This window comes from Labrus mixtus, chromosome 2, assembly GCF_963584025.1.
Source record: "Labrus mixtus chromosome 2, fLabMix1.1, whole genome shotgun sequence".
NCBI classification, from domain to species: Eukaryota; Metazoa; Chordata; class Actinopteri; order Labriformes; family Labridae; genus Labrus; species Labrus mixtus.
Genome location: NC_083613.1, coordinates 9,182,838 through 9,201,943, shown reverse-complemented (window position 1 = coordinate 9,201,943; position 19,106 = coordinate 9,182,838). Strand labels below are relative to the sequence as shown.

Below are 19,106 nucleotides of genomic sequence, written 5' to 3'. Positions count from 1 at the left end.
TGCTGAGACGTGTGACCAGCTCGTGTGTGTGTGAGTGTAAATCCCATATTTTAGGAATAAGTGACCTTATCTAGAGCTAATACAATCTGTCATTGATCAGAGAGTCACCCCTCAATGCTACAGTATGCTGAACCATCAGTATGCAAGGTCATGAACACACAACGCACAGCTGTACACCTCTCTACGAGAGATTGAATCCAGATAAAGGACACGTCAGTCACAATGAGATTTCATTTCACACACTATACTAACACACACACACACACACACACACACACACACTGTATGTAAACCTATTTCTAACCCTAACAAAAACTGAGCAGTATTGTGTTCTCTGAGGTGTGAGACTTGCTGCTTTTGTACGCAGGTGTGTGTTTGTGTGAGTGTGGTCACACTTTTACTTTCTTAAAAGTCCCAGATTGGAGTTTGTTAGCGGGCTAAACCAGGAGCACCCTGGGTCCCCATTGAGTCTGGATCTCTGTTATGTCTCCACACATCTGCAGCTTGTTTTTTTTTTAATATGCCTTTAGTTTTCTCTTTTCATTTGAGCTTCTGTGATTCACTTGATATTTGATTTCTTTGGTTATTTAACGTCTCACACCTTTGTGTGCTTGATCAACATGGTTTTATAAATATTTCTACAGAATGACATATAAGCACATTGTTGCAAGAAAGGAAAATGTCATTATTAACAGTAAAAATAGTTCTGTGCTATAAAAGCATGCCTAAAGCCAGCACCCATAATACAAATCCAGCAATTTTGTATTCTTACCTGTTTTCAGCAGTGTAATATACAGATGAGGCCATCTCTGCTACTTTTATGTGTTCTTGGCCATTTTTACCTGTAAAGAAAAAGAAACATTTCAAGGCCCTACACACCCACATAGGTGTTTTCATGTGATCTGACATCTCTCTGGCTCAGGTTGATGCTGGATATTTATGCAGGATCTCACACGGTATGTTAGGATGAATAAAGGAGTAAGAAAAAACAATACGAAGCTAGGTCATCAGATATTGTTTTTTGGCCTCGTCCTCTACATACAGAGATTACTTCAGATGATCTCAGTCCTTTAATGATATTACGAACTGCAGACAATGAAATCCACAGGTTCTTTGCAATCTTGTGTTCAAAACATTATTCTTAAAGTGTTGGAACTATTAGCCAACAGAGGTTTGAACCGCTCCCCATCTTAACTTCAGGAAGACTCAGCCCTCTCTGGATGCTTTAATTCTCTCATTCAGTGCAGTAGTTGCTCTGTGTCTGCTGATTGTGTTTATAGTGTATTATTTGTTTTAATATTTGCTGTATCGGCTGTTCAGGTAACAATATGTTGTGTCCATGTTGTGAATGATTACAGCTTTTTTCAAGCTGATAAATTGACTCAAAGAAAACTAAATAACAAGTTTATCATGAAGAGAAATTCACTATCCTAATGATGTTTTAAATTTATCTACGTTCTACCTTTTGTTCTCAAATTTCTTCTTTTTGTCTTTTGCGTAGGATGTACGATGTTGGAGGCCAGAGAACTGAGCGGAGGAAGTGGATCGGTTGTTTTGAGGACGTTAGAGCGGTGCTGTTTGTCGTGTCGCTCAGTGGCTATGACATGACCCTGGTGGAAGACGCCTCCATGGTACAGGAAGCACACACACTACCTTACAATCATTCACGACAGCAACAAATTCTGAATTCTTCCCTAATCAGATTATGTCATTTATAAAAGTCAGTTTTATAAAAAGTGTCATCTCTCTCTGTGCTCCTCAGCACCTCTTGAGCTGTCTGATGGTTTTATTGTCTTCTCTCTGCAGAACCGTCTTCAGGAGAGTTTAAAACTCTTCTCATCCATCTGCAACAACATTTTCTTCCGCAGCACATCTATGGTGAGAATTTCATCTATTTCCTGTTTCCACCTGTTTCCACCCCCCTCAGATGCAGAAATGCTAGAACACAAACAAAAACATTAAGGCCCCGTGTCCGACTAGTGCTTTTTTCTCAGCGCCTGCGTCTTTTTTCAGTTGTTTTCAATGTGTCGAGAGCGTTCGCAGCAGAAAACAGCCGCCTGGATGCGCCCAGTGTCTCCGCCGTTTTTGTGCGGCCGCTCCGAGCGCTCAGATTGAAAATCTTTAAACTTTTCAGAAAGGTGCTGTTGACTTCGCGGGCGCTCTTTTCACAGATCGTATCTTGTACCCACATCCTCTTTGCTCCGTGTCTTATGGGTTAAAAAATTAGCTCAAATATTATAGCTCATATTCTTTGAAACAGACACGTTTTATGGGACTGATGAAAGGGAGATTGAAGGATTTTGCTTCCTGCATCTCCTTATATAAGTACACTAACTTCAACACAGTCTATTAAAAAAAACAAGTTCTGCTTTTAAAATATGTAATGTCCAAGATACAGGAAGCCTTTTCGTTTAGGGTAATAGTGGATAACACTGATTGGTCTGTTACATGTCACACCCCAAACACACTTGTGACTAATTAAGAGTCTTAATCTAACCCTGCCACCTTCTACCTCACTTTGCACAGAGAGTATGCTCTTGAACCCTGCAGAGGGATTAGAATACTATAATTGCACTTGCAGCATGAATTTAAGACCGTGCTCTATGAATGTTTTACTAGAGCCCTCATTCTGAGTTCTGACAGGTATGACAGCAACAATCTGCACCGTCAGAAAACAAAGATCAGCTGAAGGGGGCGGGAAGCACAGCTCAGTGTGTAGACAGAGCACATCGATGAGATGAGGAGACACAAGCAAAATGTCTTTGTTGCTCTCTTTGTTCTCTATGACACCATGAGACGAGAATAACACTAATGTGTTTGACGAATGCCGTTTCCACACACACACACTAACAGGGGCCCAGCCTCGGCCCTTTGTCTCTGCGTCCTCTGTCACTCGTAATTAAACAGCGAGTTGTAATTAGGGCGAGCTTTGGCGAGGTGACATTTTCCCCTCTCTGTGTTTTTCCATCCTCGTTTCCGATAAATGATCCCATTATAACAAGCGTGTAACGAGCTTGTTCAATTTATTCCACTTAACTCGGCATTTAAAGCACCCTTAAAATACAAGTCACTGCACGATGACGTCGAGTGTCAACTGCTGTTCACTCTCTCCTGAACACAGATTTTAACTTTTTGAACAAGCCTGTAGGAACACAAAGAAACTCAGATCTCTGACCGAACTAAAACCTTTGTGAAATAGAACTTCAATCCTTATACTTAAAAAAAAAAAAACAACATACAATCATTGTTACTTTATGATCAATAGTTTTTAAAAGTATCAAAGATGTAAAAGAATACTTTTCATATTTTTAACCTGCGGAGTAAAAAAGTGAGAGAGCAGCGAAGGTTCAATTAAATTCAATTAGATTCAACTAGGTGGAGTTAGAATTAAAAAGGAATAGCTGAAGACTAGATAGCAGGAATATATTGGCAACAGTTTGGTACTGAAACATGTCCAATGTTTTTGTGCTATTTAGTCAGTCTGCAGAAGTTTGCTTGTGATTTTTGGGAAATAAAAACAAGACAATATTCATTGCCTAGGACTTCTATTTATGCTTGTGTGGTATTGAAACAGGTATTGATATCGTCTGATTTCTACAGAGCCCCTGAATCCCAAAATGTAAAAAATGCACTTTTCTTGTGCGCACAAGAAAATAACTTGTGGGAGTGAGATTATTATATTGTGTGCACAAGATTATTTTTTTTCAACTTTCTGGGATCAGGAGGTCTGTAGATTTCTTGTCTTGCATTGAAATGTGGAATTCTATTACCATGACAACCCTAATAGACTGAGATCATAAAGATAATTAATTATGGTTAGTGTTTGGTCAGTATTACTAAGGAAATATCAAAAATCCTTAAAAACAAAAGCTGCAGTATTTAACGATGTTTCTCTTTTTGTAAAAAAAAATCCCTTTTTAACCGTAACAACTTTTTGTACGAGGCTTCATTAGACACAATGGGCAATTTAATGTTTTGTGTGTGACGCATTTATGCGCAGGATAGTGTGTGGGCCCGCACATTAACATGGCCAACAGGCTCATTAAACAAAAATGTTTAATGATACCTTTTTAACGTGGGAGGGAGATTTGTAACCTCCACCTCTAATTACACACCTAGGTTTTGCTCTGGATCTGCTTCATTGAAAATCTGCTCTACCTCATCCCGCCCTTCTTATTATCACTGTTATTATCAGGGCTTTTTTTTGGTCAAACAAGCCTGGTGTAGTTTTAATTGGTTGACTACAAAGTGAAAAGCACGTGTAAAACATGAAGGCAGTGAAACATGATTTGTAGAATCTGAGCTTGTTGCTTCACTAGTGATTAATCACGCTGATGTGTGGAGGGAGCTCATTGATCCACCATCACCATCACCGCAACTATTGATTTGAACATTTAATGTAATCATTTGCAAAATGACAACAACTGCCACGTTATTATTAGAAACTGATTTATCGGTTTCATCGTTTGGTACGTTATTGCTGCGCCTCAGATGGGAGTCTCCAAATCTAACCAACGTTTTCTTTTTCTCAAGATGTTTGGGATTGATTTTTTTCTTTTCCGCTTGAGAGGAAGCCTTTGACTTGTGATGAGCTTTCTCATGTCTCAGCTGATTGTGTGTGTGTGTGTGTGTGTGTGTGTGTGTGTGTGTGTGTGTGTGTGTGTGTGTGTGTGTGTGTGTGTGTGTGTGTGTGTGTGTGTGTGTGTGTGTGTGTGTGTGTGTGTGTGTGTGTGTGTGTGTGTGTGTGTGTGTTTTTTTATTGCAGATCTTATTCATGAACAAGATAGACCTTTTTCAGGACAAGATTCTACACTCCGGCCGACACCTGCGGTTATACCTGCCACAGTTTAAAGGTAGGCCTGCGTCATGTGTCCTGTATGTGTGAGTCCCCAGCCCACGTGGACTCACAAGACATCATGAATAACTGCTGCAGTGGTCATGGTCAGACAAAATGTAAAAGTCTTTTTAAGGTGTGAAATCCAATCCACATCAGCTTGCTCATAAATTCTACCTACAACAGAATAAGGTAACTAAACCCCAAAACCACTTTTTTCAGCTATAAACCTGAGTATCAAGTAGTGTTATGGATTAATTCAAGTCCAAATCTCGTTACCACCAAATGTCTAAAACAACAAAGACTTGTTCATTTATTTGCGTCCTTTGAAATGAGGTGGTCGTTTTCACCGCTGTTTAGCTGAACTATACGTAGATGTTTCTGTTCAGAGTATTAGCTCATTATAATTCAGTCACATTGGGCAGCATCACCACCAACCTATATAACATGTAGTTGAATTATCGCCTCTTAGTACGATTCCTCTGGATCGTTGGTGTGGACGGCCCGCTGCTTCAGACCCGTCTGACTCCAACAGCTACTTTTAATATCAGTCTCGTGTCTTTTATGAGTATTATAAATGTTAAAGTGAATCAAATAGTTGCTTACCTTCAGCCTCTATAATTAACTTAATCACTCCTCTCCTTTTCATCTTCATTACAGTACCTAACGTTAACACTAGACTGATCAGTGTGTTATCATATTTAGCTGTTACTGCTCATACTACACATACTTTCACCTTTATAACTGATATGTAGCTTTAAATCTGTTTTGTTCATTGTTATTATGAATGAAGGGATGTCTGGCTTCAAATGGTCCGTCCCTTGCGGGATTATTCAGAAGACACATTTAAAGGAAACGTTTCCTTATGCCATCACACTGACAAAATGAATCAAATACAAAAATGATACAAAGATAAAGTTAATAATTCAACACCAAAACACTGGAATAACTCAATAAATATCATACAAAAAAGAGAACGCAAGCGGGGCGAGAGAGAGAGAGAGTTTTTAAAGTTGCTTTATTTGTCTCTCTCTTCCTGAATCTCCCTCTTTAAAAGTCCAACACAGTTTCAGCAGATTGTCTGTTCATCATGAGTCTGGTTCTGCTCGAGGTTTCTGCCTCTTAAAGGCCTTTTTTTTCTGGCCTCTCTAACTTTGCTCATGATGGATTAATGCTGGGTATTTGTAGATAATATAAGAAAGAGTCAGGTGTTTTACCTGCTCTTTTGTAAAGTGTTTTCAGATAACATTTGTTATGAATTGACACTATACAAATAAAGATTGATTGATTGATATTCCCAAAAAATGACTTATTTATAATCCAATAATCTGAATTTGTCACAGACCTGTTGTACTTTATAGCATTCAGGTGAAAAGATGGGAACTTAGGAACTAAGTATTTCTGATTCTGATTATTAAAGTGTTCAGAGAGCAGTCACTCAGCTCAAGATCTATGTTGTCATCTGTCCAAGAATCAATCAATCTTTATTTGTATAGCACCAATTCATAACAAAGTTATCTAAAGACACTTAAAAAGAAAAGCAGACTGTCCTCTTTGTTCTAGAGAACTCATCAGAACATGAATTATTACAATAATGTATGAAAAAGACTAAATCTTCAGACCACCCTCATAAATTAAACCATTGATATTAGACTAAATGAGCGTCACACGTTTTGAACTATATCCAGATTTAAAATGTAATATTTCAATGAATTTCACAAAATGTAGATTTCCCCTCAGCCATCCGGGGATCTAAAGACTAATGTTCTCGCCAATGATGCTAACAGGCGTGATGAGATGCAGTACAACCCTGAGTGTGATATTGCTTTTATACAACTGTTCACAGCGTGACATTTTATGACTGCTGTACAAAGAAACATCCAAAAAATGTCTTTCTCCTCTCACGTATCATCAAATGTCCCCTAGGTTTAATTTTGTGACTTTTACAGATTTTTACACTTCATGAACAACGTTAGATTATAAATAAAGTAAATAAAGGAGCTCCAACGTGCCCAGCTTAAACAGTAAATGCTGCCTAAATATAGTGTCAGTATTAAAATTCTAATATTGTCAGATATAATATATGATACACAGGCCATTTTTCTGCAGCATGTGTACTTTGCTTTTACATTTTTAAGTACATTTTTTCCTACTGCTTGTCCTTAGATTATTTTTATTCATCATGTAGTATGTTTACAGTTATGCAACATCACTTTTCTAGTCTTCTGATTACTCAAAGTTCTTTTTACACCGCAGGTCACACCTACACATTCACACACTGATGGCAGAGGTTGCGATGTAAAGTGACCATCAGAAGCAACTAATTCCTGCAGCAACATGTGCGATGTGTCCTTGGGCTAGACACTTAACACTGAATTGCTCCCGCTGCTTTGTCGGGGGTGTATGAATGAGTTACTTCTGATGGTCACTTCACATGGCAACCTCTGCCATCAGTGTGTGAATAGGTAGGAGTGACCTGCCGTGTGGTATTGCTTTGAGTAGTCAGAAGACTAGAAAAGCGCTATATAAGCTCAAGTCCATTTACCATTTACATCTGACCTGTTGCTGCATGAGCTGGAGATCGAACCCCCAACATTCTGGTTGAGAGACGACCGACTCTACCAACTGAGCCACAGAAACCTCCCAAATAACACCAAACAGTCACAATCTACATGTATCCAGAGAAGCACATACCAATGCAAACCAAAAAACAACACATACACATATATATATATAACATGTATTGCACATTACCCATACTGCACAAGATCTGCATAAAACACAACATAGAAGATCAAAAGGATGAGACGGTATGAGGAACACCATGACGCTGCTGCACAACACATACAGCCTTACGAAAAAGTAATCCCAATGTTGATCCACGAAGAGTTTCTAAAACCATTCAGTTTGCATTGGGGGGCTCTGTATCACCTGACAGATGGTAAAAGCTCATACTCAGAGTGTTGTATGTGAGACGGGTCAGACAACAGTCTCTGTGCTTGCCTGAGAACAGACGGCTCATATATTGACTGTAGGGAGGTTTATAGTCCTCCCTGTAAGCTGTTCTTTAGCTTTATAGGTTATCGTAACTACATTTCTGAATATATATGAAGCCAGAGGGTTCACATTAAAGTGTTCTTCTTCCTCCCATCACCTGTCGTCCAGGTGCAGACTGCGACGTGGATTCTGCTGCCCGCTTTATCTCCGCAACCTTCGTCTCACTCAACACCACGCCCAGCAAACTCATCTACCACCACTTCACCACGGCAACCGACACCTCCAACATCCAGGTGGTCTTCCAGGTGGTAATGGACACGATAATCAGAGAAAACCTGGAGGCTGTGTCGCTCCTGTAGCTGCAGGAGGAGATCTTCACCGGACATTTGGTGATGTCCACCTTTTGGATGTCTCATTTTAAGAGACAAAAAATGGAAAGATAAAAGTTTTAAGAACGTGAGGATAATTTGCTCGGAAGACTCTGACGCTCTTTGCCACAGCAGCATTTCATCTTCTGTTATTTTATGTAGCTCAGAAAAAACACTGAAGGAGAAGGACCTCTTTGATTAAATCTTCAGGGCTGAGCCCTAAAATGTCTCATTTTAAAACCTTGTGTTGAGAACTATAGGCATTCGGAATGTTTTTGCTGAACGATAGATCATGCCTTTGAATATTGATAGTATGCCATTTATTTGCCAATCTCTTCCTCTGTGTGTGTGTGTGTGTGTGTGTGTGTGTGTGTGTGTGTGTGTGTGTGTGTGTGTGTGTGTGTGTGTGTGTTAGGGCAGGACACAGAAGGTGTGAGGATTTACTGTTTGTCCGTTACTTCCTCGGTGTAGGGTTCACTCATGCATACCTCAGTGTGTTTGCCTGCTCATCCATCACTGCGTCTCTTTGCTGTCCTCCTCCTGTGCGTCACACCCTCCTAATGCATCCCACTTTGTGTTTACTTGTTCTGAGCTGAAGTCACTTGTTCCCATGACTCTCAACTTGGGTTTAATACACTTTTTTTTCAACCCCCGAACATTATTGTTCATATATGTAACACTCACACTCATAAACCTGATTTGTCGACCAGAATACAAAAACCTTCTGTGATTTGTGTGGCATTAAACCTGCTGGGGGCTGTTCTATCACACCAGCTCCTCTGACTCCAGTAATAAACAAGATGTGGTAATGACTGATACTGACGGGAAAACAAAGAGAAAAACACCCTCAAGTGCCTTTTTTGATGATGGGTCTTTGCTGTCGAGGAATTCAAAAGGTGTTTGAAATATTTGTATATTTTTACATTCTTTAAAGTGTGTTCCAAAATCTCAACACTCTCTTGCACCATATTCCCAGATTGTGACTTTATAGTTTGTACTGTGTTGTCCTTAAAACTGCAATACAAAATAAATGATGTGCTGGAAAATGTGTTTAGAGATTATATTTGTTTGTGTTTTAGGAAGACTGTAAATGTATTGATGTATTAACTAACACAGGTCCAGATCCATATTCTCCCATTTTGAATCCATTCAGGACAAACTTGAGCCACACAACAGGTTACCAGTGTTTGTTCGTTTTAATAAATAAAATAAATTAAAGTACTTTCCAGGAAATTTGCTCTGCAGTCAGATTTCAGGACATTTAATACATTTCTGCCAACTGTGGGTACATGTCAGGGATAAACAGCAAAGAAGAAGATGTTTTCAATGTATATATCTCATACTTTTTTTTCTTTTTTTTCCTTTTACAGTACTGGTTGAAATCGAAACAATAGTGAACAACGTTTGTGGTCTGTTTTTCTTTAGATAAGAGAACATTCAGAGTCTGCAGCGTCCATCGTCGATATTGAAGGGGTTTCCTCTGCGCCTTCATCCACCCTGCCTCCCTCCCCACACACTCTACCACCCCTCCTTCCTTTCTCAAAATTCGCCGTTTCCAGAGAAGCGCTCCCGGGGCTCGGTCGAGGACCAGACTTATGCGGACAGGCAGTCCAGGGAGTCCAGGGTGAGGAAGACGTCCGCCTTGCACTGGAAGGTGCCCGTCCCGTCCCGCAGCAGCTCGCAGCTCTTCAGGTTTGGAGAGATGTCCTTTACGCAGATGGCCTGCAGGATGGGGAGAAAAAGGTGATGAGACCGTTAAAGACCAAAAACTCAGCTACCATATATTTTTATTTAGTTAACTAAATCACGAAATCCAATAGAACGATTTAAAAAATGTCGTTTCATCGTAACATAAGCAGGCTATTGCTGCAAGAAAAAAAACATGTTATGGGACGGAATGTTGTGCGTTCAGTGGTTTGCACCTTTAAGCACGAGTTGTTCAACTTTTCCAAAAAATTTGTCAATTCTGTCAATTTCGTTTGTGTCCTGGAAAAGGGCAAAAATCAGTCGCCTCTTTTATATTTTTAACTTTCAGATTTTAAGCGGAAATCCATAAATGTGGCTCTCAGTTTAAAAAGGAAAGGCAGATTTACGCGCGCATTTTCTTCATTTTATCATCAGTGTAATTTAAGAAATACATGAAATGTGAAAAGAAGCAGGGAGAAAAATAGTACTTTAATGTACTCACCATGCTTTTGAGGATGGAGATCTCCCTGTTAGTCTCTGGGAGTACGTTGTTACCTGCTGTCTCGCCGCTGTCCATCAGCGTCTCCTCGGACTCGGCCCTGCGGACGTATGGCGACCTCCTGATACCGGACAGCAAACCGGAAGCTCGACCCACAGAGTAGTAGCTGGGCCCGGTGGATTGCTTGTACCAGGCTTCCACAGGTGGACACGAGATGAGCAGAGACACTGCGACACACACCACGGCAAACCTGACTGACCTCTCCATGTCTGGAACCGTCTTGGCACTTTTACGCAGAAGACTATTGCGCTTTGCTCTCGGTCTGTTCTGGCTGACTTAATGTTTTGTTTGGTCTGTGGAAACTTTCTGCTTCTTATAAAGGCTGACTAGGCGACGTTATCATGACCCAGGACGTTCGTCAAATCACAATGGATGTGGGCGGATGATGATCAGGCGTGTGTGTTGTATAGTGCACAAGGGGGTTGGAAATGTATGGGGACGTCAGCTCTCTGACGTTTGAGAAGGTAAAAGTGAAACGGATTAACAAGTGGCTGACGTAAGACGTCAAAACTCAAAGATGTCCAGAAAGCCCAAAAGTTATTAATCACAAAGCAATTATATACGTTAAAATGTTCTATATGTTTTTATGTCACACTTTAACAATATAGAGAGCTATCCATTTCTTAAATAACTCCTTGTTTTTACTCTAAAAAGTCACAGCTATTAGGAGATGTGGACTTTATTTTTCATGGTCTGTCTGACTCTGGACTTATAAAAGGCATCTAAACCAATAAAGCACTTAACCATCAATAGGTGAACAACAAGAATTAGCCCATGTGGCTTTAAAGACTTTAACATGAGTGAAAATGGACACAATTGGACCAACAGAAATAACAGATCAATAAACACAAGTGAATTATCGACTGATCTAGATTGTACCAAAACCTTTTTACAAGGCTTGATTGTGACGCATCTGCACATCAAAGTAGAGCTGTGATCAATCAATGGAAACACTTTTTCCTGATTGATTTGCGGACCTCACCGGTCAAGCGTCATGAACTCCTGATCCTGCGTAATCAGCTGATCAGAAGGAGAACAGAGATGGAGACTTAAACAAAAATAATGGGTATACATTTGTTTAATTAAATAATATAAACAGTCAAGTAGTTTGCGTCCACGTTGCCCTTCTATGAAGCAGGATAATGATGGGGGTCTGGATGGCTACCAGACATAAATCCATTAGGAGATCTGGTAGCATTAAGTCCAGTGATTACCGTATATGCTGAAAACATTTGGGATTCAGGCAATTCAAGTTTAGTTTTTATTGTTGAGCAAAAGAACAACACTTACAATACATAAAAATGAAGTTTATTTAAGTAAAATGTTTCAATTAATGCAGATATCAAGTCAGTCAAGATATGTAAAAAATACCATTAGAGTCCATTGTAGAGCGGTCTGCAGTGTGGCTCCAGTTTGTCCTCCAGGACGTAGTCAGGTCCACAGACCCAGGGGTCTCCAGTCTCCCATTGCCACTTCTGCAGACTCTGCCTGAGGCTCTCCAGCACAGCGCTGTGGGACGGGTCTGATACCAGGTTCTTTGTTTCCAGAGGGTCTGCCCTGTGATGGTAGAGCATTTGTTCAAATCAAAACATTAAACGGACTCGGTGCCTTCACACAGCCAAAGGTTAATACTTGAATGTAAAATAAAGTGTTACTGTTATAATTCCCAACATGAAGCTCTAACAGCTGTTTCAAATCGCTCTCTATGCCGCCAGGATCCAGTTTCCCTGATGAAGTTATACACATCTCTGATATATTTTAATGTACAAAATGTTCCTTTAAACATACTGGATCTAAATATACCAGAACTCAAACTAATCTAAAATCCCTGTAGGAATGTACTAAAAATGATCTCAGTCTCCTTTGAAGCTACACATCTGACACTCCAGAGGAACAAAGAACAAGCCTGAAACAATGAATTACTAAGAAATGTCTTTGACTCTCAGTCTGATGGTAAACAAATATGATTAAATTCAAAAGAAATAATGACTTTGAGCTAATTCATGATCTCAGCACAACGTCGGCAGTCAGTTGTGAAACTATTATATTCTGGTTAAAGCTCCTGTGAGGGGCTTTGGTACCCCATGCTTCTTTTCTGTTTGTAACAAAAACATCTCATCCTACTTTCTTTAAACAGTAAAAAGTCTCACTCGCTGCTGTTAATCTTTTCAGTGGAAAATTAAACATGGAAAAGTTTCTGCATTGAGCTTTCGATCTGCTCGTCTGACACCTACCCCCGACCGCGGTAACAGGCATTAAATATAACTATATAGTTATGGGCCTGTTTTTATTTTTGTAGCTCAAAAAGTTATTGAGATTAATTTCAGATTGTTTCATAATAAGCTAAAATCTCCTCACAGCAGCTTTAACATTTCAGATCATAAACCTTAAAAAAAAAAAAAAGTGTTTGGTCGCTCTTCTCGAACATTTTACTCAGTTTATCACTCAGCTCGTCACCTCAGAAAACAAACATGTTCATGCTCCGTTGATGTACTTTCTTCCTTTATACACAAAATGGTCTTGTATTTAAAAAAGTCTATCAGTCTGAAAAATACTTAAATTCGGTACAACTGAATTTTCTAAAGTTTTGTCTGTCTGACCATCAGCTGTTCAAACAGGTTTGATTTCCAAACAGGAAAAACAGGAAGAAGAATAATCCTCCTGCTTGAGAAACTCAAACAAAACAAGGTTTAATAAGAGCTTAATGAACCTTCTGTGAATCAACTGATTTATTAATAGTTTCAGCAATGGAAGTGTTCGAGAGGGAAAGGCAGGAGAAGATCAGGGTTGGTAGAGATCTGTGGGGGAAGAGGACTCCTGTTCATGTACAAGCCCCCGTCTCCCAAGCATTAGTTGACCTCCATGTCAGAATGACGGCAAAGAGAGAAGAGCCTGTTTTAAACTTTAGTGGCTTACAGCTGAACCTCCAGTCTCATGATTGTATGCAGCAGTATCATTCTTGGCTTATATTGAAATCTATTGAGGAATAAACCTGAGATGATACACAGTATAATCCTGAGCTGCAGCCTCACATGTAATTACTCCTAACTGTGATGTCACAGGGTCATGAAGTTTAATCATCGCAGCAAGGTGAGAGATGTGCTCCCTCTACTCTGTTTCAGGGTTGTCAAGTTATTCTCTAATTTTACTATTTAGGAGCTTTAATTTTCTATCTAATGGTGGATCGAATTTTAGGGATTTAAAATCAAAGCAAAAAAAGAGTCAGCTTGACGGTTTAATATATTTATAATATTGAACGTAACATTCACGCTGGCAACAGGAAGTTGTTTTTGAGGCCAGATGAAGTTCAGCCTATTCTCTAACAGATGTAATGACCTTTGTTAAAGTCATTTAAAGCTTAATATAAAATTGGACCTGGCTCAAACACAGTCTGGTCGCCTGTTGGATTAAGATTTGAAAAATGGTTGTGACGATACCAGAGTTTTAAACTTTGTTACTAGTAAGAATCAAATGATATTGATGCCTGTTTGGATACCACAGCAACAAAAATAGAAGTCCTAAGCACACTTTTTTTTTTAGTAATTTCTGGTTTGTAATTATCAAAAATGCAAGTGCACAACTACAAACTATTATCATTGCACGAAGACATTGGGTTGCCAATAGACAGTTCGTAGGTGTTTACTTGCAACTTTAAGATAGATTGATACTTTAGTAATCCTTTGCAAGAAATTACATTGTCACTGCAGCAACTGCAATCACAGTGGAGACACTACATAAAAACTAAACAAATAGTATTTTTGATGTCTTGTTTTTATGTGCCTAAATACTAAGATCAGTGTTTAAAAACTAAACTTAAATTTCAGAATTATAAATAAAAGACATCCTAGAAATGTAATAAACCTTTAGTGTGTAACATCTGTTGAAGTGTATTTATAAATAAATATGAGTACATGTATTCATTGTGCATTATTCTCCATTAAACAGTCTGATGGCAGTTAATAGAAAGGACTTCAGTTCTGCTCGTCGGGGTGATCAGCTCGTGACTGAAGGTGCTCTGTTGAATCACGTCCAGCGTGTGTCGTGCGTGTGCAGGATTTCTCAGAATGGTATTTTATCTGAATTTATTCTTCCCCTATGTACCAATCTTGTGAAATAGATAAAGTGTCAATACTTAAAGTTACAGATGTATTGTTTTCAGTTCAGAATTTGATCTGCAGTCATTTGCCAGATATCCTCTAAACTGATTCATAACAAATGTTCGTGCAGTGACAGACCTGGAGTCGTACAGCTCCCAGCGCTCTCTGTAGTAATACTGCTGCAGACTCTTGAACCAGTGTGTGGGCTCTCTCAGCCGGGTGCGGTTCAGCAGGTCCTGGAAGGTGGGCGACACGTACAGGTCCTGGTCGATTGGGAAGGGCATGCGGTAGTGCAGGTTGTGGAGAAGGTGGTAGGCCCCCTGGTGGACAGAGCGGGTTGGGTAGTACATGGTAATCTGAAAATGAAAAAGACGTCATAGTTCCTTTATTAATGCTTATTTCTATCTTTCAGTCACAATCAGGTCCATCTGAAAACAGTGGAGCTCACAGACCTCGTGGAGGGACTGGCTGGCGTAGACTGTGTGCCAGCTGCTGGGCTCAGAGACCAGAGCGGGCAGTAAGGAGCGGCCAGTGAGGTGGACCGGGGTTGTGGGGCTTCCAGGGAGGCTGTAAGGGGGGTAAGGAACAGAGAACCAGTCCAGTATGGTGGGAGTGATATCTGCCAAAAAAGGAGAGGGAGAAGAAAAATAAAGAAAAGACAGTTCTAAATAGCGAAATAGTGAGAAAGACATCAGAAGTCATGGCCTGGAGCGGCGTGTACATCTGAGTACTTTAGTTTGATGCCAACACATGATGGAAATAGCCAATAACGGGCCAGCAGAATTAGCATCTCAATCACTGTCTCTTTAGCTTAAGACAATCGATTATACTAAACAAGGATAAATAGATTCTTAAATCAAGAGATGTCAATTTATTTTCTTCACATCTCTAGTCTGCAAGTTGTGTCATTGGTCTAAAGTCTGTGGTCTTGAAGCTACTTAAAGTTTAACCAATCTGTTGTAAGTTATTTAAAGAATAGGTTTCTTATCCTAGTTGTATAAGGAGCGCTTAGCCCTGCTAGCCCGTTCACACCAGTATCCTTGCTTGCATGTATCCAAAAGTTCATGATTTAAAAAGACAGTAAACATTGTTAATATCTCACATCCTTCATGTTCATCACACACCTATTTTTCATTTTTGAAGAATTTACAGTGTATTACAATATGCTGCAAACATTTATATCACTGTTTCTTCTCTTAGATTTCACTTGTTTAATTTATGTCATTTTCCTGTTTACATTACTTTTTTTTTTTTTATCCCTTTAGGAGATCATTTTCAGTCTATTGAAACCTCCTGCTGATGCATCATTGTAAAGTCTCCCTCTTGTGGCCGATGAGAGCCATCAGTGAAACATGGCGACCTCCCTGTTTGTTCATCAGTTTGGTGCCAAAATAAACCGGAGCAGTTTCAAGACAAATAAAGACAAGAATAACTTATATCTATTTCCTGTTTTCTGGAAGAAAGTAAAGATGACTCCCTCTCTCAGGCATCCATCTCTTACCCAGCAGGCTGACGTAGGCCTGGCTGGTGTCTCCCCATCGCTCCCTGTGCTCTGGAGAGGACACCAGCATGGGCTCTGCTGTCCCGGAGCGATACAGGTTGGTTCTGCCGTTCGGGAAGGGGATACCGTTATCTGAGCTGTAGATGACCAGCGTGTCGTTCTCATAACCAGCGTCCCTGAGCTCCTGCAGTACCAGGCCGATACCTGCAGAGAAGATTTACACCATTATAGCTGAGAGTTTAACATCAACGGCTTCTATTTCATTTATTTATCGTTGTAACTCGCCTTGGTCAAGCCTGCTAACTGTTGTGTACTGTGCGGCCAAGTCTGCTCGTGCTGCAGGTGTGTCCGGCACAAAAGGAGGAACCTTAAACACAAGAGATGAAGACAGGCCACATTTCAGGTAGTTTATGTATCAATCTTAGTTAATGAAACAAATTCAGATATTGTTGCAAATGTCATTATATTTCATTCCAGTGTTTAACAGCAGCAGCACATGTTGGAACGTGAAGTAAAAAAATGACTTCATACCACTGACCTTCACTTGTTCTGGTGTGTAATATTCTGGAGTCCAGTCAGGTATTCTGCCCATCCCCATTTCACCGTTTCCAAACTTCTCACAGAAAGCTCCGTACTGAGGCTGCGAGTGTCCACATCGATGGGTGTCATGGAAGGCAACGTAAAGGAAAAACGGCCTTTGTTCTTCATTTACATTGTCTTTACTCTTTTCTTCCTTTGACCTTTCTTCAAACGCTTCCTCCTTGTGGGTCTGGAAAAACTTGCGGACAAGAAGTTTGATGCGGGTGATGTTTCTTCCCACCTGTAGCACAGAATTGTTCTCCTCTGTGTAGGCAAAATCAAACGGGTAAACAGTGCCAGGGCCGACATGCTTCTTCCCAATTATACCTGTGGTAATATAGGGGTAAAAAAAAAAGAAAAGAAAGAGAGGGGGGGGAATTGTGATTTTAAAAAAGCAAGACTGTGTGTCTTTAAAAAAGAAAAAAACAGTTGTTTATTTACCGGTGTGTACGTTTGCTTCTCTGAGGAGCAGCGGCAGACTTTGCACTCCGTCAAACGAGTTGAAGTGGTGGACACCCTGATGAAGCCCGTACATGCCGTTTTGATGCTGTAAATCCAAATCCAACATATCTTAATACTGTGACTCCATGCAGGAAAAACAAGACATCCACATGTTTGTGTGTTTTTTTTAACCTGTGGCAGGCCGGTGAGGATGGTGGAGCGGCTGGGGGAACAGCTGCTGACTGATGTGTAGGCGTTGTTGAACACCAGGCTTCGCTGGGCCAGAGAGCGCAGGTGCGGCGTGTGGACCACAGAGTTGTTGTACACCTCTGTCTCAAAACCTGCGTCATCAGCTGGAAGAGAGAAATGGTACTTTTTTTTAAGCTTTTGTACTACATGATGTAAATATATATAATATGTAAAAAATATTGTTTGAGTAGAATGGTGGGCATCTCTGTAATCCACAACAGCTTCTATATTTTATAATAAGGTCAATATGACAAAAACATGTTATTCTGATATCTATGGACGTATTTGGACTTTGTGCCCAATGTTGTACATCAGTCAAGATTTTTGCATGGCTAGATTTGATTACTATAAACATCAACTTGATCCATAAAATGGATTCTATGTTATAACAAGGTAGTAGCTTATTTTGACTGTTTTGTAATTATCTATATTTCTTTCACTTTAAATCTCTAGAAATGCTATTTGTCTCCCTGTAATATCTGATGCTTTAACTCCTCCTAAGTACAAAGTTACTATTCACCATAAAATAGGGGCAAAAGTGTCATGTTTGGATATGTCATTGTTATGACAAAGAAGGAAATATTCTGTTAGAGAACAATATTTTAGGGACTGGCTGATAAGAGATTTTAGGGGCCGATACCAATACTGATATTAGGAAGAGAGAAAATTCTGATGCCGATATACCGACAAATATCTTTCTTAGATCTATCTTTCATCTTAAGAGATGGATAGATTTAGATATATAAAGACATTTATTGTGTTGATTCCTCAAATGATTTTACAAACACTTGGGGAAAAGATTTACAGTTGAACAAAAGCTTGTATTGGCCAGAATAACAACAGACTGCTGAAACACCAATTTAGACATTTAGATATGAACATTAAAAAAAAAAAATACTAAAATGAATGATAAACTTAAATTGAATAAGCCTAGATATATCGGTACTTATTTGAGATAAACTTAGCCAATACAGATAGTCACATGATTTGCTGTATCGGCGATATTATCGTCCAGCCGATTAATCGTTCGGCTCTACAACATTTATTTCAAACATAAGACCCAAAACAATTAATCTGATCCCATATGATTCTCTTGAGTTAGTATGATCACAGTGTACTGACATTAAGATGAAACAGTTCTGCTCTTAAGCATACCTCTATAAAGGTTATGATCTTCTGCTTTTGTTGAAGCTGTTTCAACATGTCGAGTCAACTGGAAGGTGTAGTTTGTGGGTGCTTTTAAACTATGTTATTATTACACTGAGAGGTGTTGAATTTATTCTGTCCACCCTGTTATATCAGTACTTGGTGGCTGAATACCAGAAAAAAAACTTTACATTTAAATTCAAAGCATTTGAAGCATTTTAACCTGATAAAACATGAACAGATAAACTATTTAAACTAGACTCGAAATTAAAAAATTGCACTCACCAATTATTAAAAGGACATTCCTCCTCTTTGACTCTCCGATGCCACACGATGCCAAAATCAGAAAAATCAACCTGAACATGATGATGATGATGATTTCCTCTCTCCAGTCTTACCTAAACATTTCGCCTACAGGTCTCTAAAACTGCGCAGTTTAGGCTTTTTAAACATGTCGAATAAGTCAAAACAAGTGCATTAAATATATGCAACAAGTGTTGTCGTAGAAATTAAAGCATGAGTAACAAATAAACTGGTAGAGCTGGCATTATCACCTAAAAACGACGGCGCAGTACACACTTCAACTTCTTCCTCAAACAACTTAAGCCCCGCCCATCTCCAGTCACATGACGACGGTCACGTGACGACC

At 39.6% G+C, this 19,106-nt stretch overlaps 3 protein-coding genes across 4 annotated transcripts in view; 1 reads left to right on the top strand and 2 right to left on the bottom strand.

The window, feature by feature from the left end:
• gnav1 (guanine nucleotide binding protein (G protein) alpha v1) overlaps positions 1-9,249 on the top strand; it is a 30,472-nt gene extending 21,223 nt beyond the window's left edge. Inside the window, exons 6-9 of the mRNA XM_061050514.1 lie at positions 1,502-1,631; positions 1,807-1,878; positions 4,766-4,853; positions 8,000-9,249. Coding sequence (XP_060906497.1) covers positions 1,502-1,631; positions 1,807-1,878; positions 4,766-4,853; positions 8,000-8,190 — 481 coding nt within the window. The 3' untranslated portion in view covers positions 8,191-9,249. The remainder of the gene's footprint in view (positions 1-1,501; positions 1,632-1,806; positions 1,879-4,765; positions 4,854-7,999) is intronic.
• Positions 9,250-9,376: 127 nt separating this feature from the next.
• On the bottom strand, positions 9,377-11,356 carry npb (neuropeptide B). The gene is made up of 2 exons (XM_061050549.1): positions 10,388-11,356; positions 9,377-9,921 (listed from the first exon to the last, which is right to left on the bottom strand). Exons 1-2 carry the CDS (start codon positions 10,649-10,651, stop codon positions 9,793-9,795), a joined length of 393 nt encoding a protein of 130 aa, XP_060906532.1. The 5' UTR covers positions 10,652-11,356; the 3' UTR covers positions 9,377-9,792.
• Positions 11,357-11,504: 148 nt separating this feature from the next.
• Positions 11,505-19,051, bottom strand: sgsh (N-sulfoglucosamine sulfohydrolase (sulfamidase)). 2 transcript variants are annotated; one of them, XM_061050465.1, is made up of 10 exons: positions 18,743-19,051; positions 17,255-17,415; positions 17,063-17,168; positions 16,581-16,948; positions 16,328-16,409; positions 16,043-16,246; positions 14,994-15,160; positions 14,680-14,897; positions 11,816-12,001; positions 11,505-11,666 (listed from the first exon to the last, which is right to left on the bottom strand). In XM_061050465.1, exons 1-9 carry the CDS (start codon positions 18,819-18,821, stop codon positions 11,818-11,820), a joined length of 1,569 nt encoding a protein of 522 aa, XP_060906448.1. In that variant the 5' UTR covers positions 18,822-19,051; the 3' UTR covers positions 11,505-11,666; positions 11,816-11,817. The 2 variants fall into 2 exon arrangements, with proteins under 2 accessions (XP_060906448.1, XP_060906438.1); XM_061050455.1 differs by lacking the exon at positions 11,505-11,666 and having other exon boundaries at positions 11,687-12,001; positions 18,743-19,050.
• Between the last annotated feature and the right edge of the window lie 55 nt (positions 19,052-19,106).

Bases quoted from the DNA above. Each gene is read 5' to 3' on its own strand.
- sgsh (XM_061050465.1), bottom strand. From the start codon at position 18,821: ATGTTCAGGTTGATTTTTCTGATTTTGGCATCGTGTGGCATCGGAGAG. The intron at 17,416-18,742 runs GTGAGTGCAATT...TCTCTCTTCCAG, and splicing joins GAATGTCCTTTTAATAATTG to CTGATGACGCAGGTTTTGAG. The intron at 14,898-14,993 runs GTCTGTGAGCTC...TTTCATTTTCAG, and splicing joins CCAGCCAGTCCCTCCACGAG to ATTACCATGTACTACCCAAC.
- npb (XM_061050549.1), bottom strand. From the start codon at position 10,651: ATGGAGAGGTCAGTCAGGTTTGCCGTGGTGTGTGTCGCAGTGTCTCTG. The intron at 9,922-10,387 runs GTGAGTACATTA...CCCATCCTGCAG, and splicing joins TCTCCATCCTCAAAAGCATG to GCCATCTGCGTAAAGGACAT.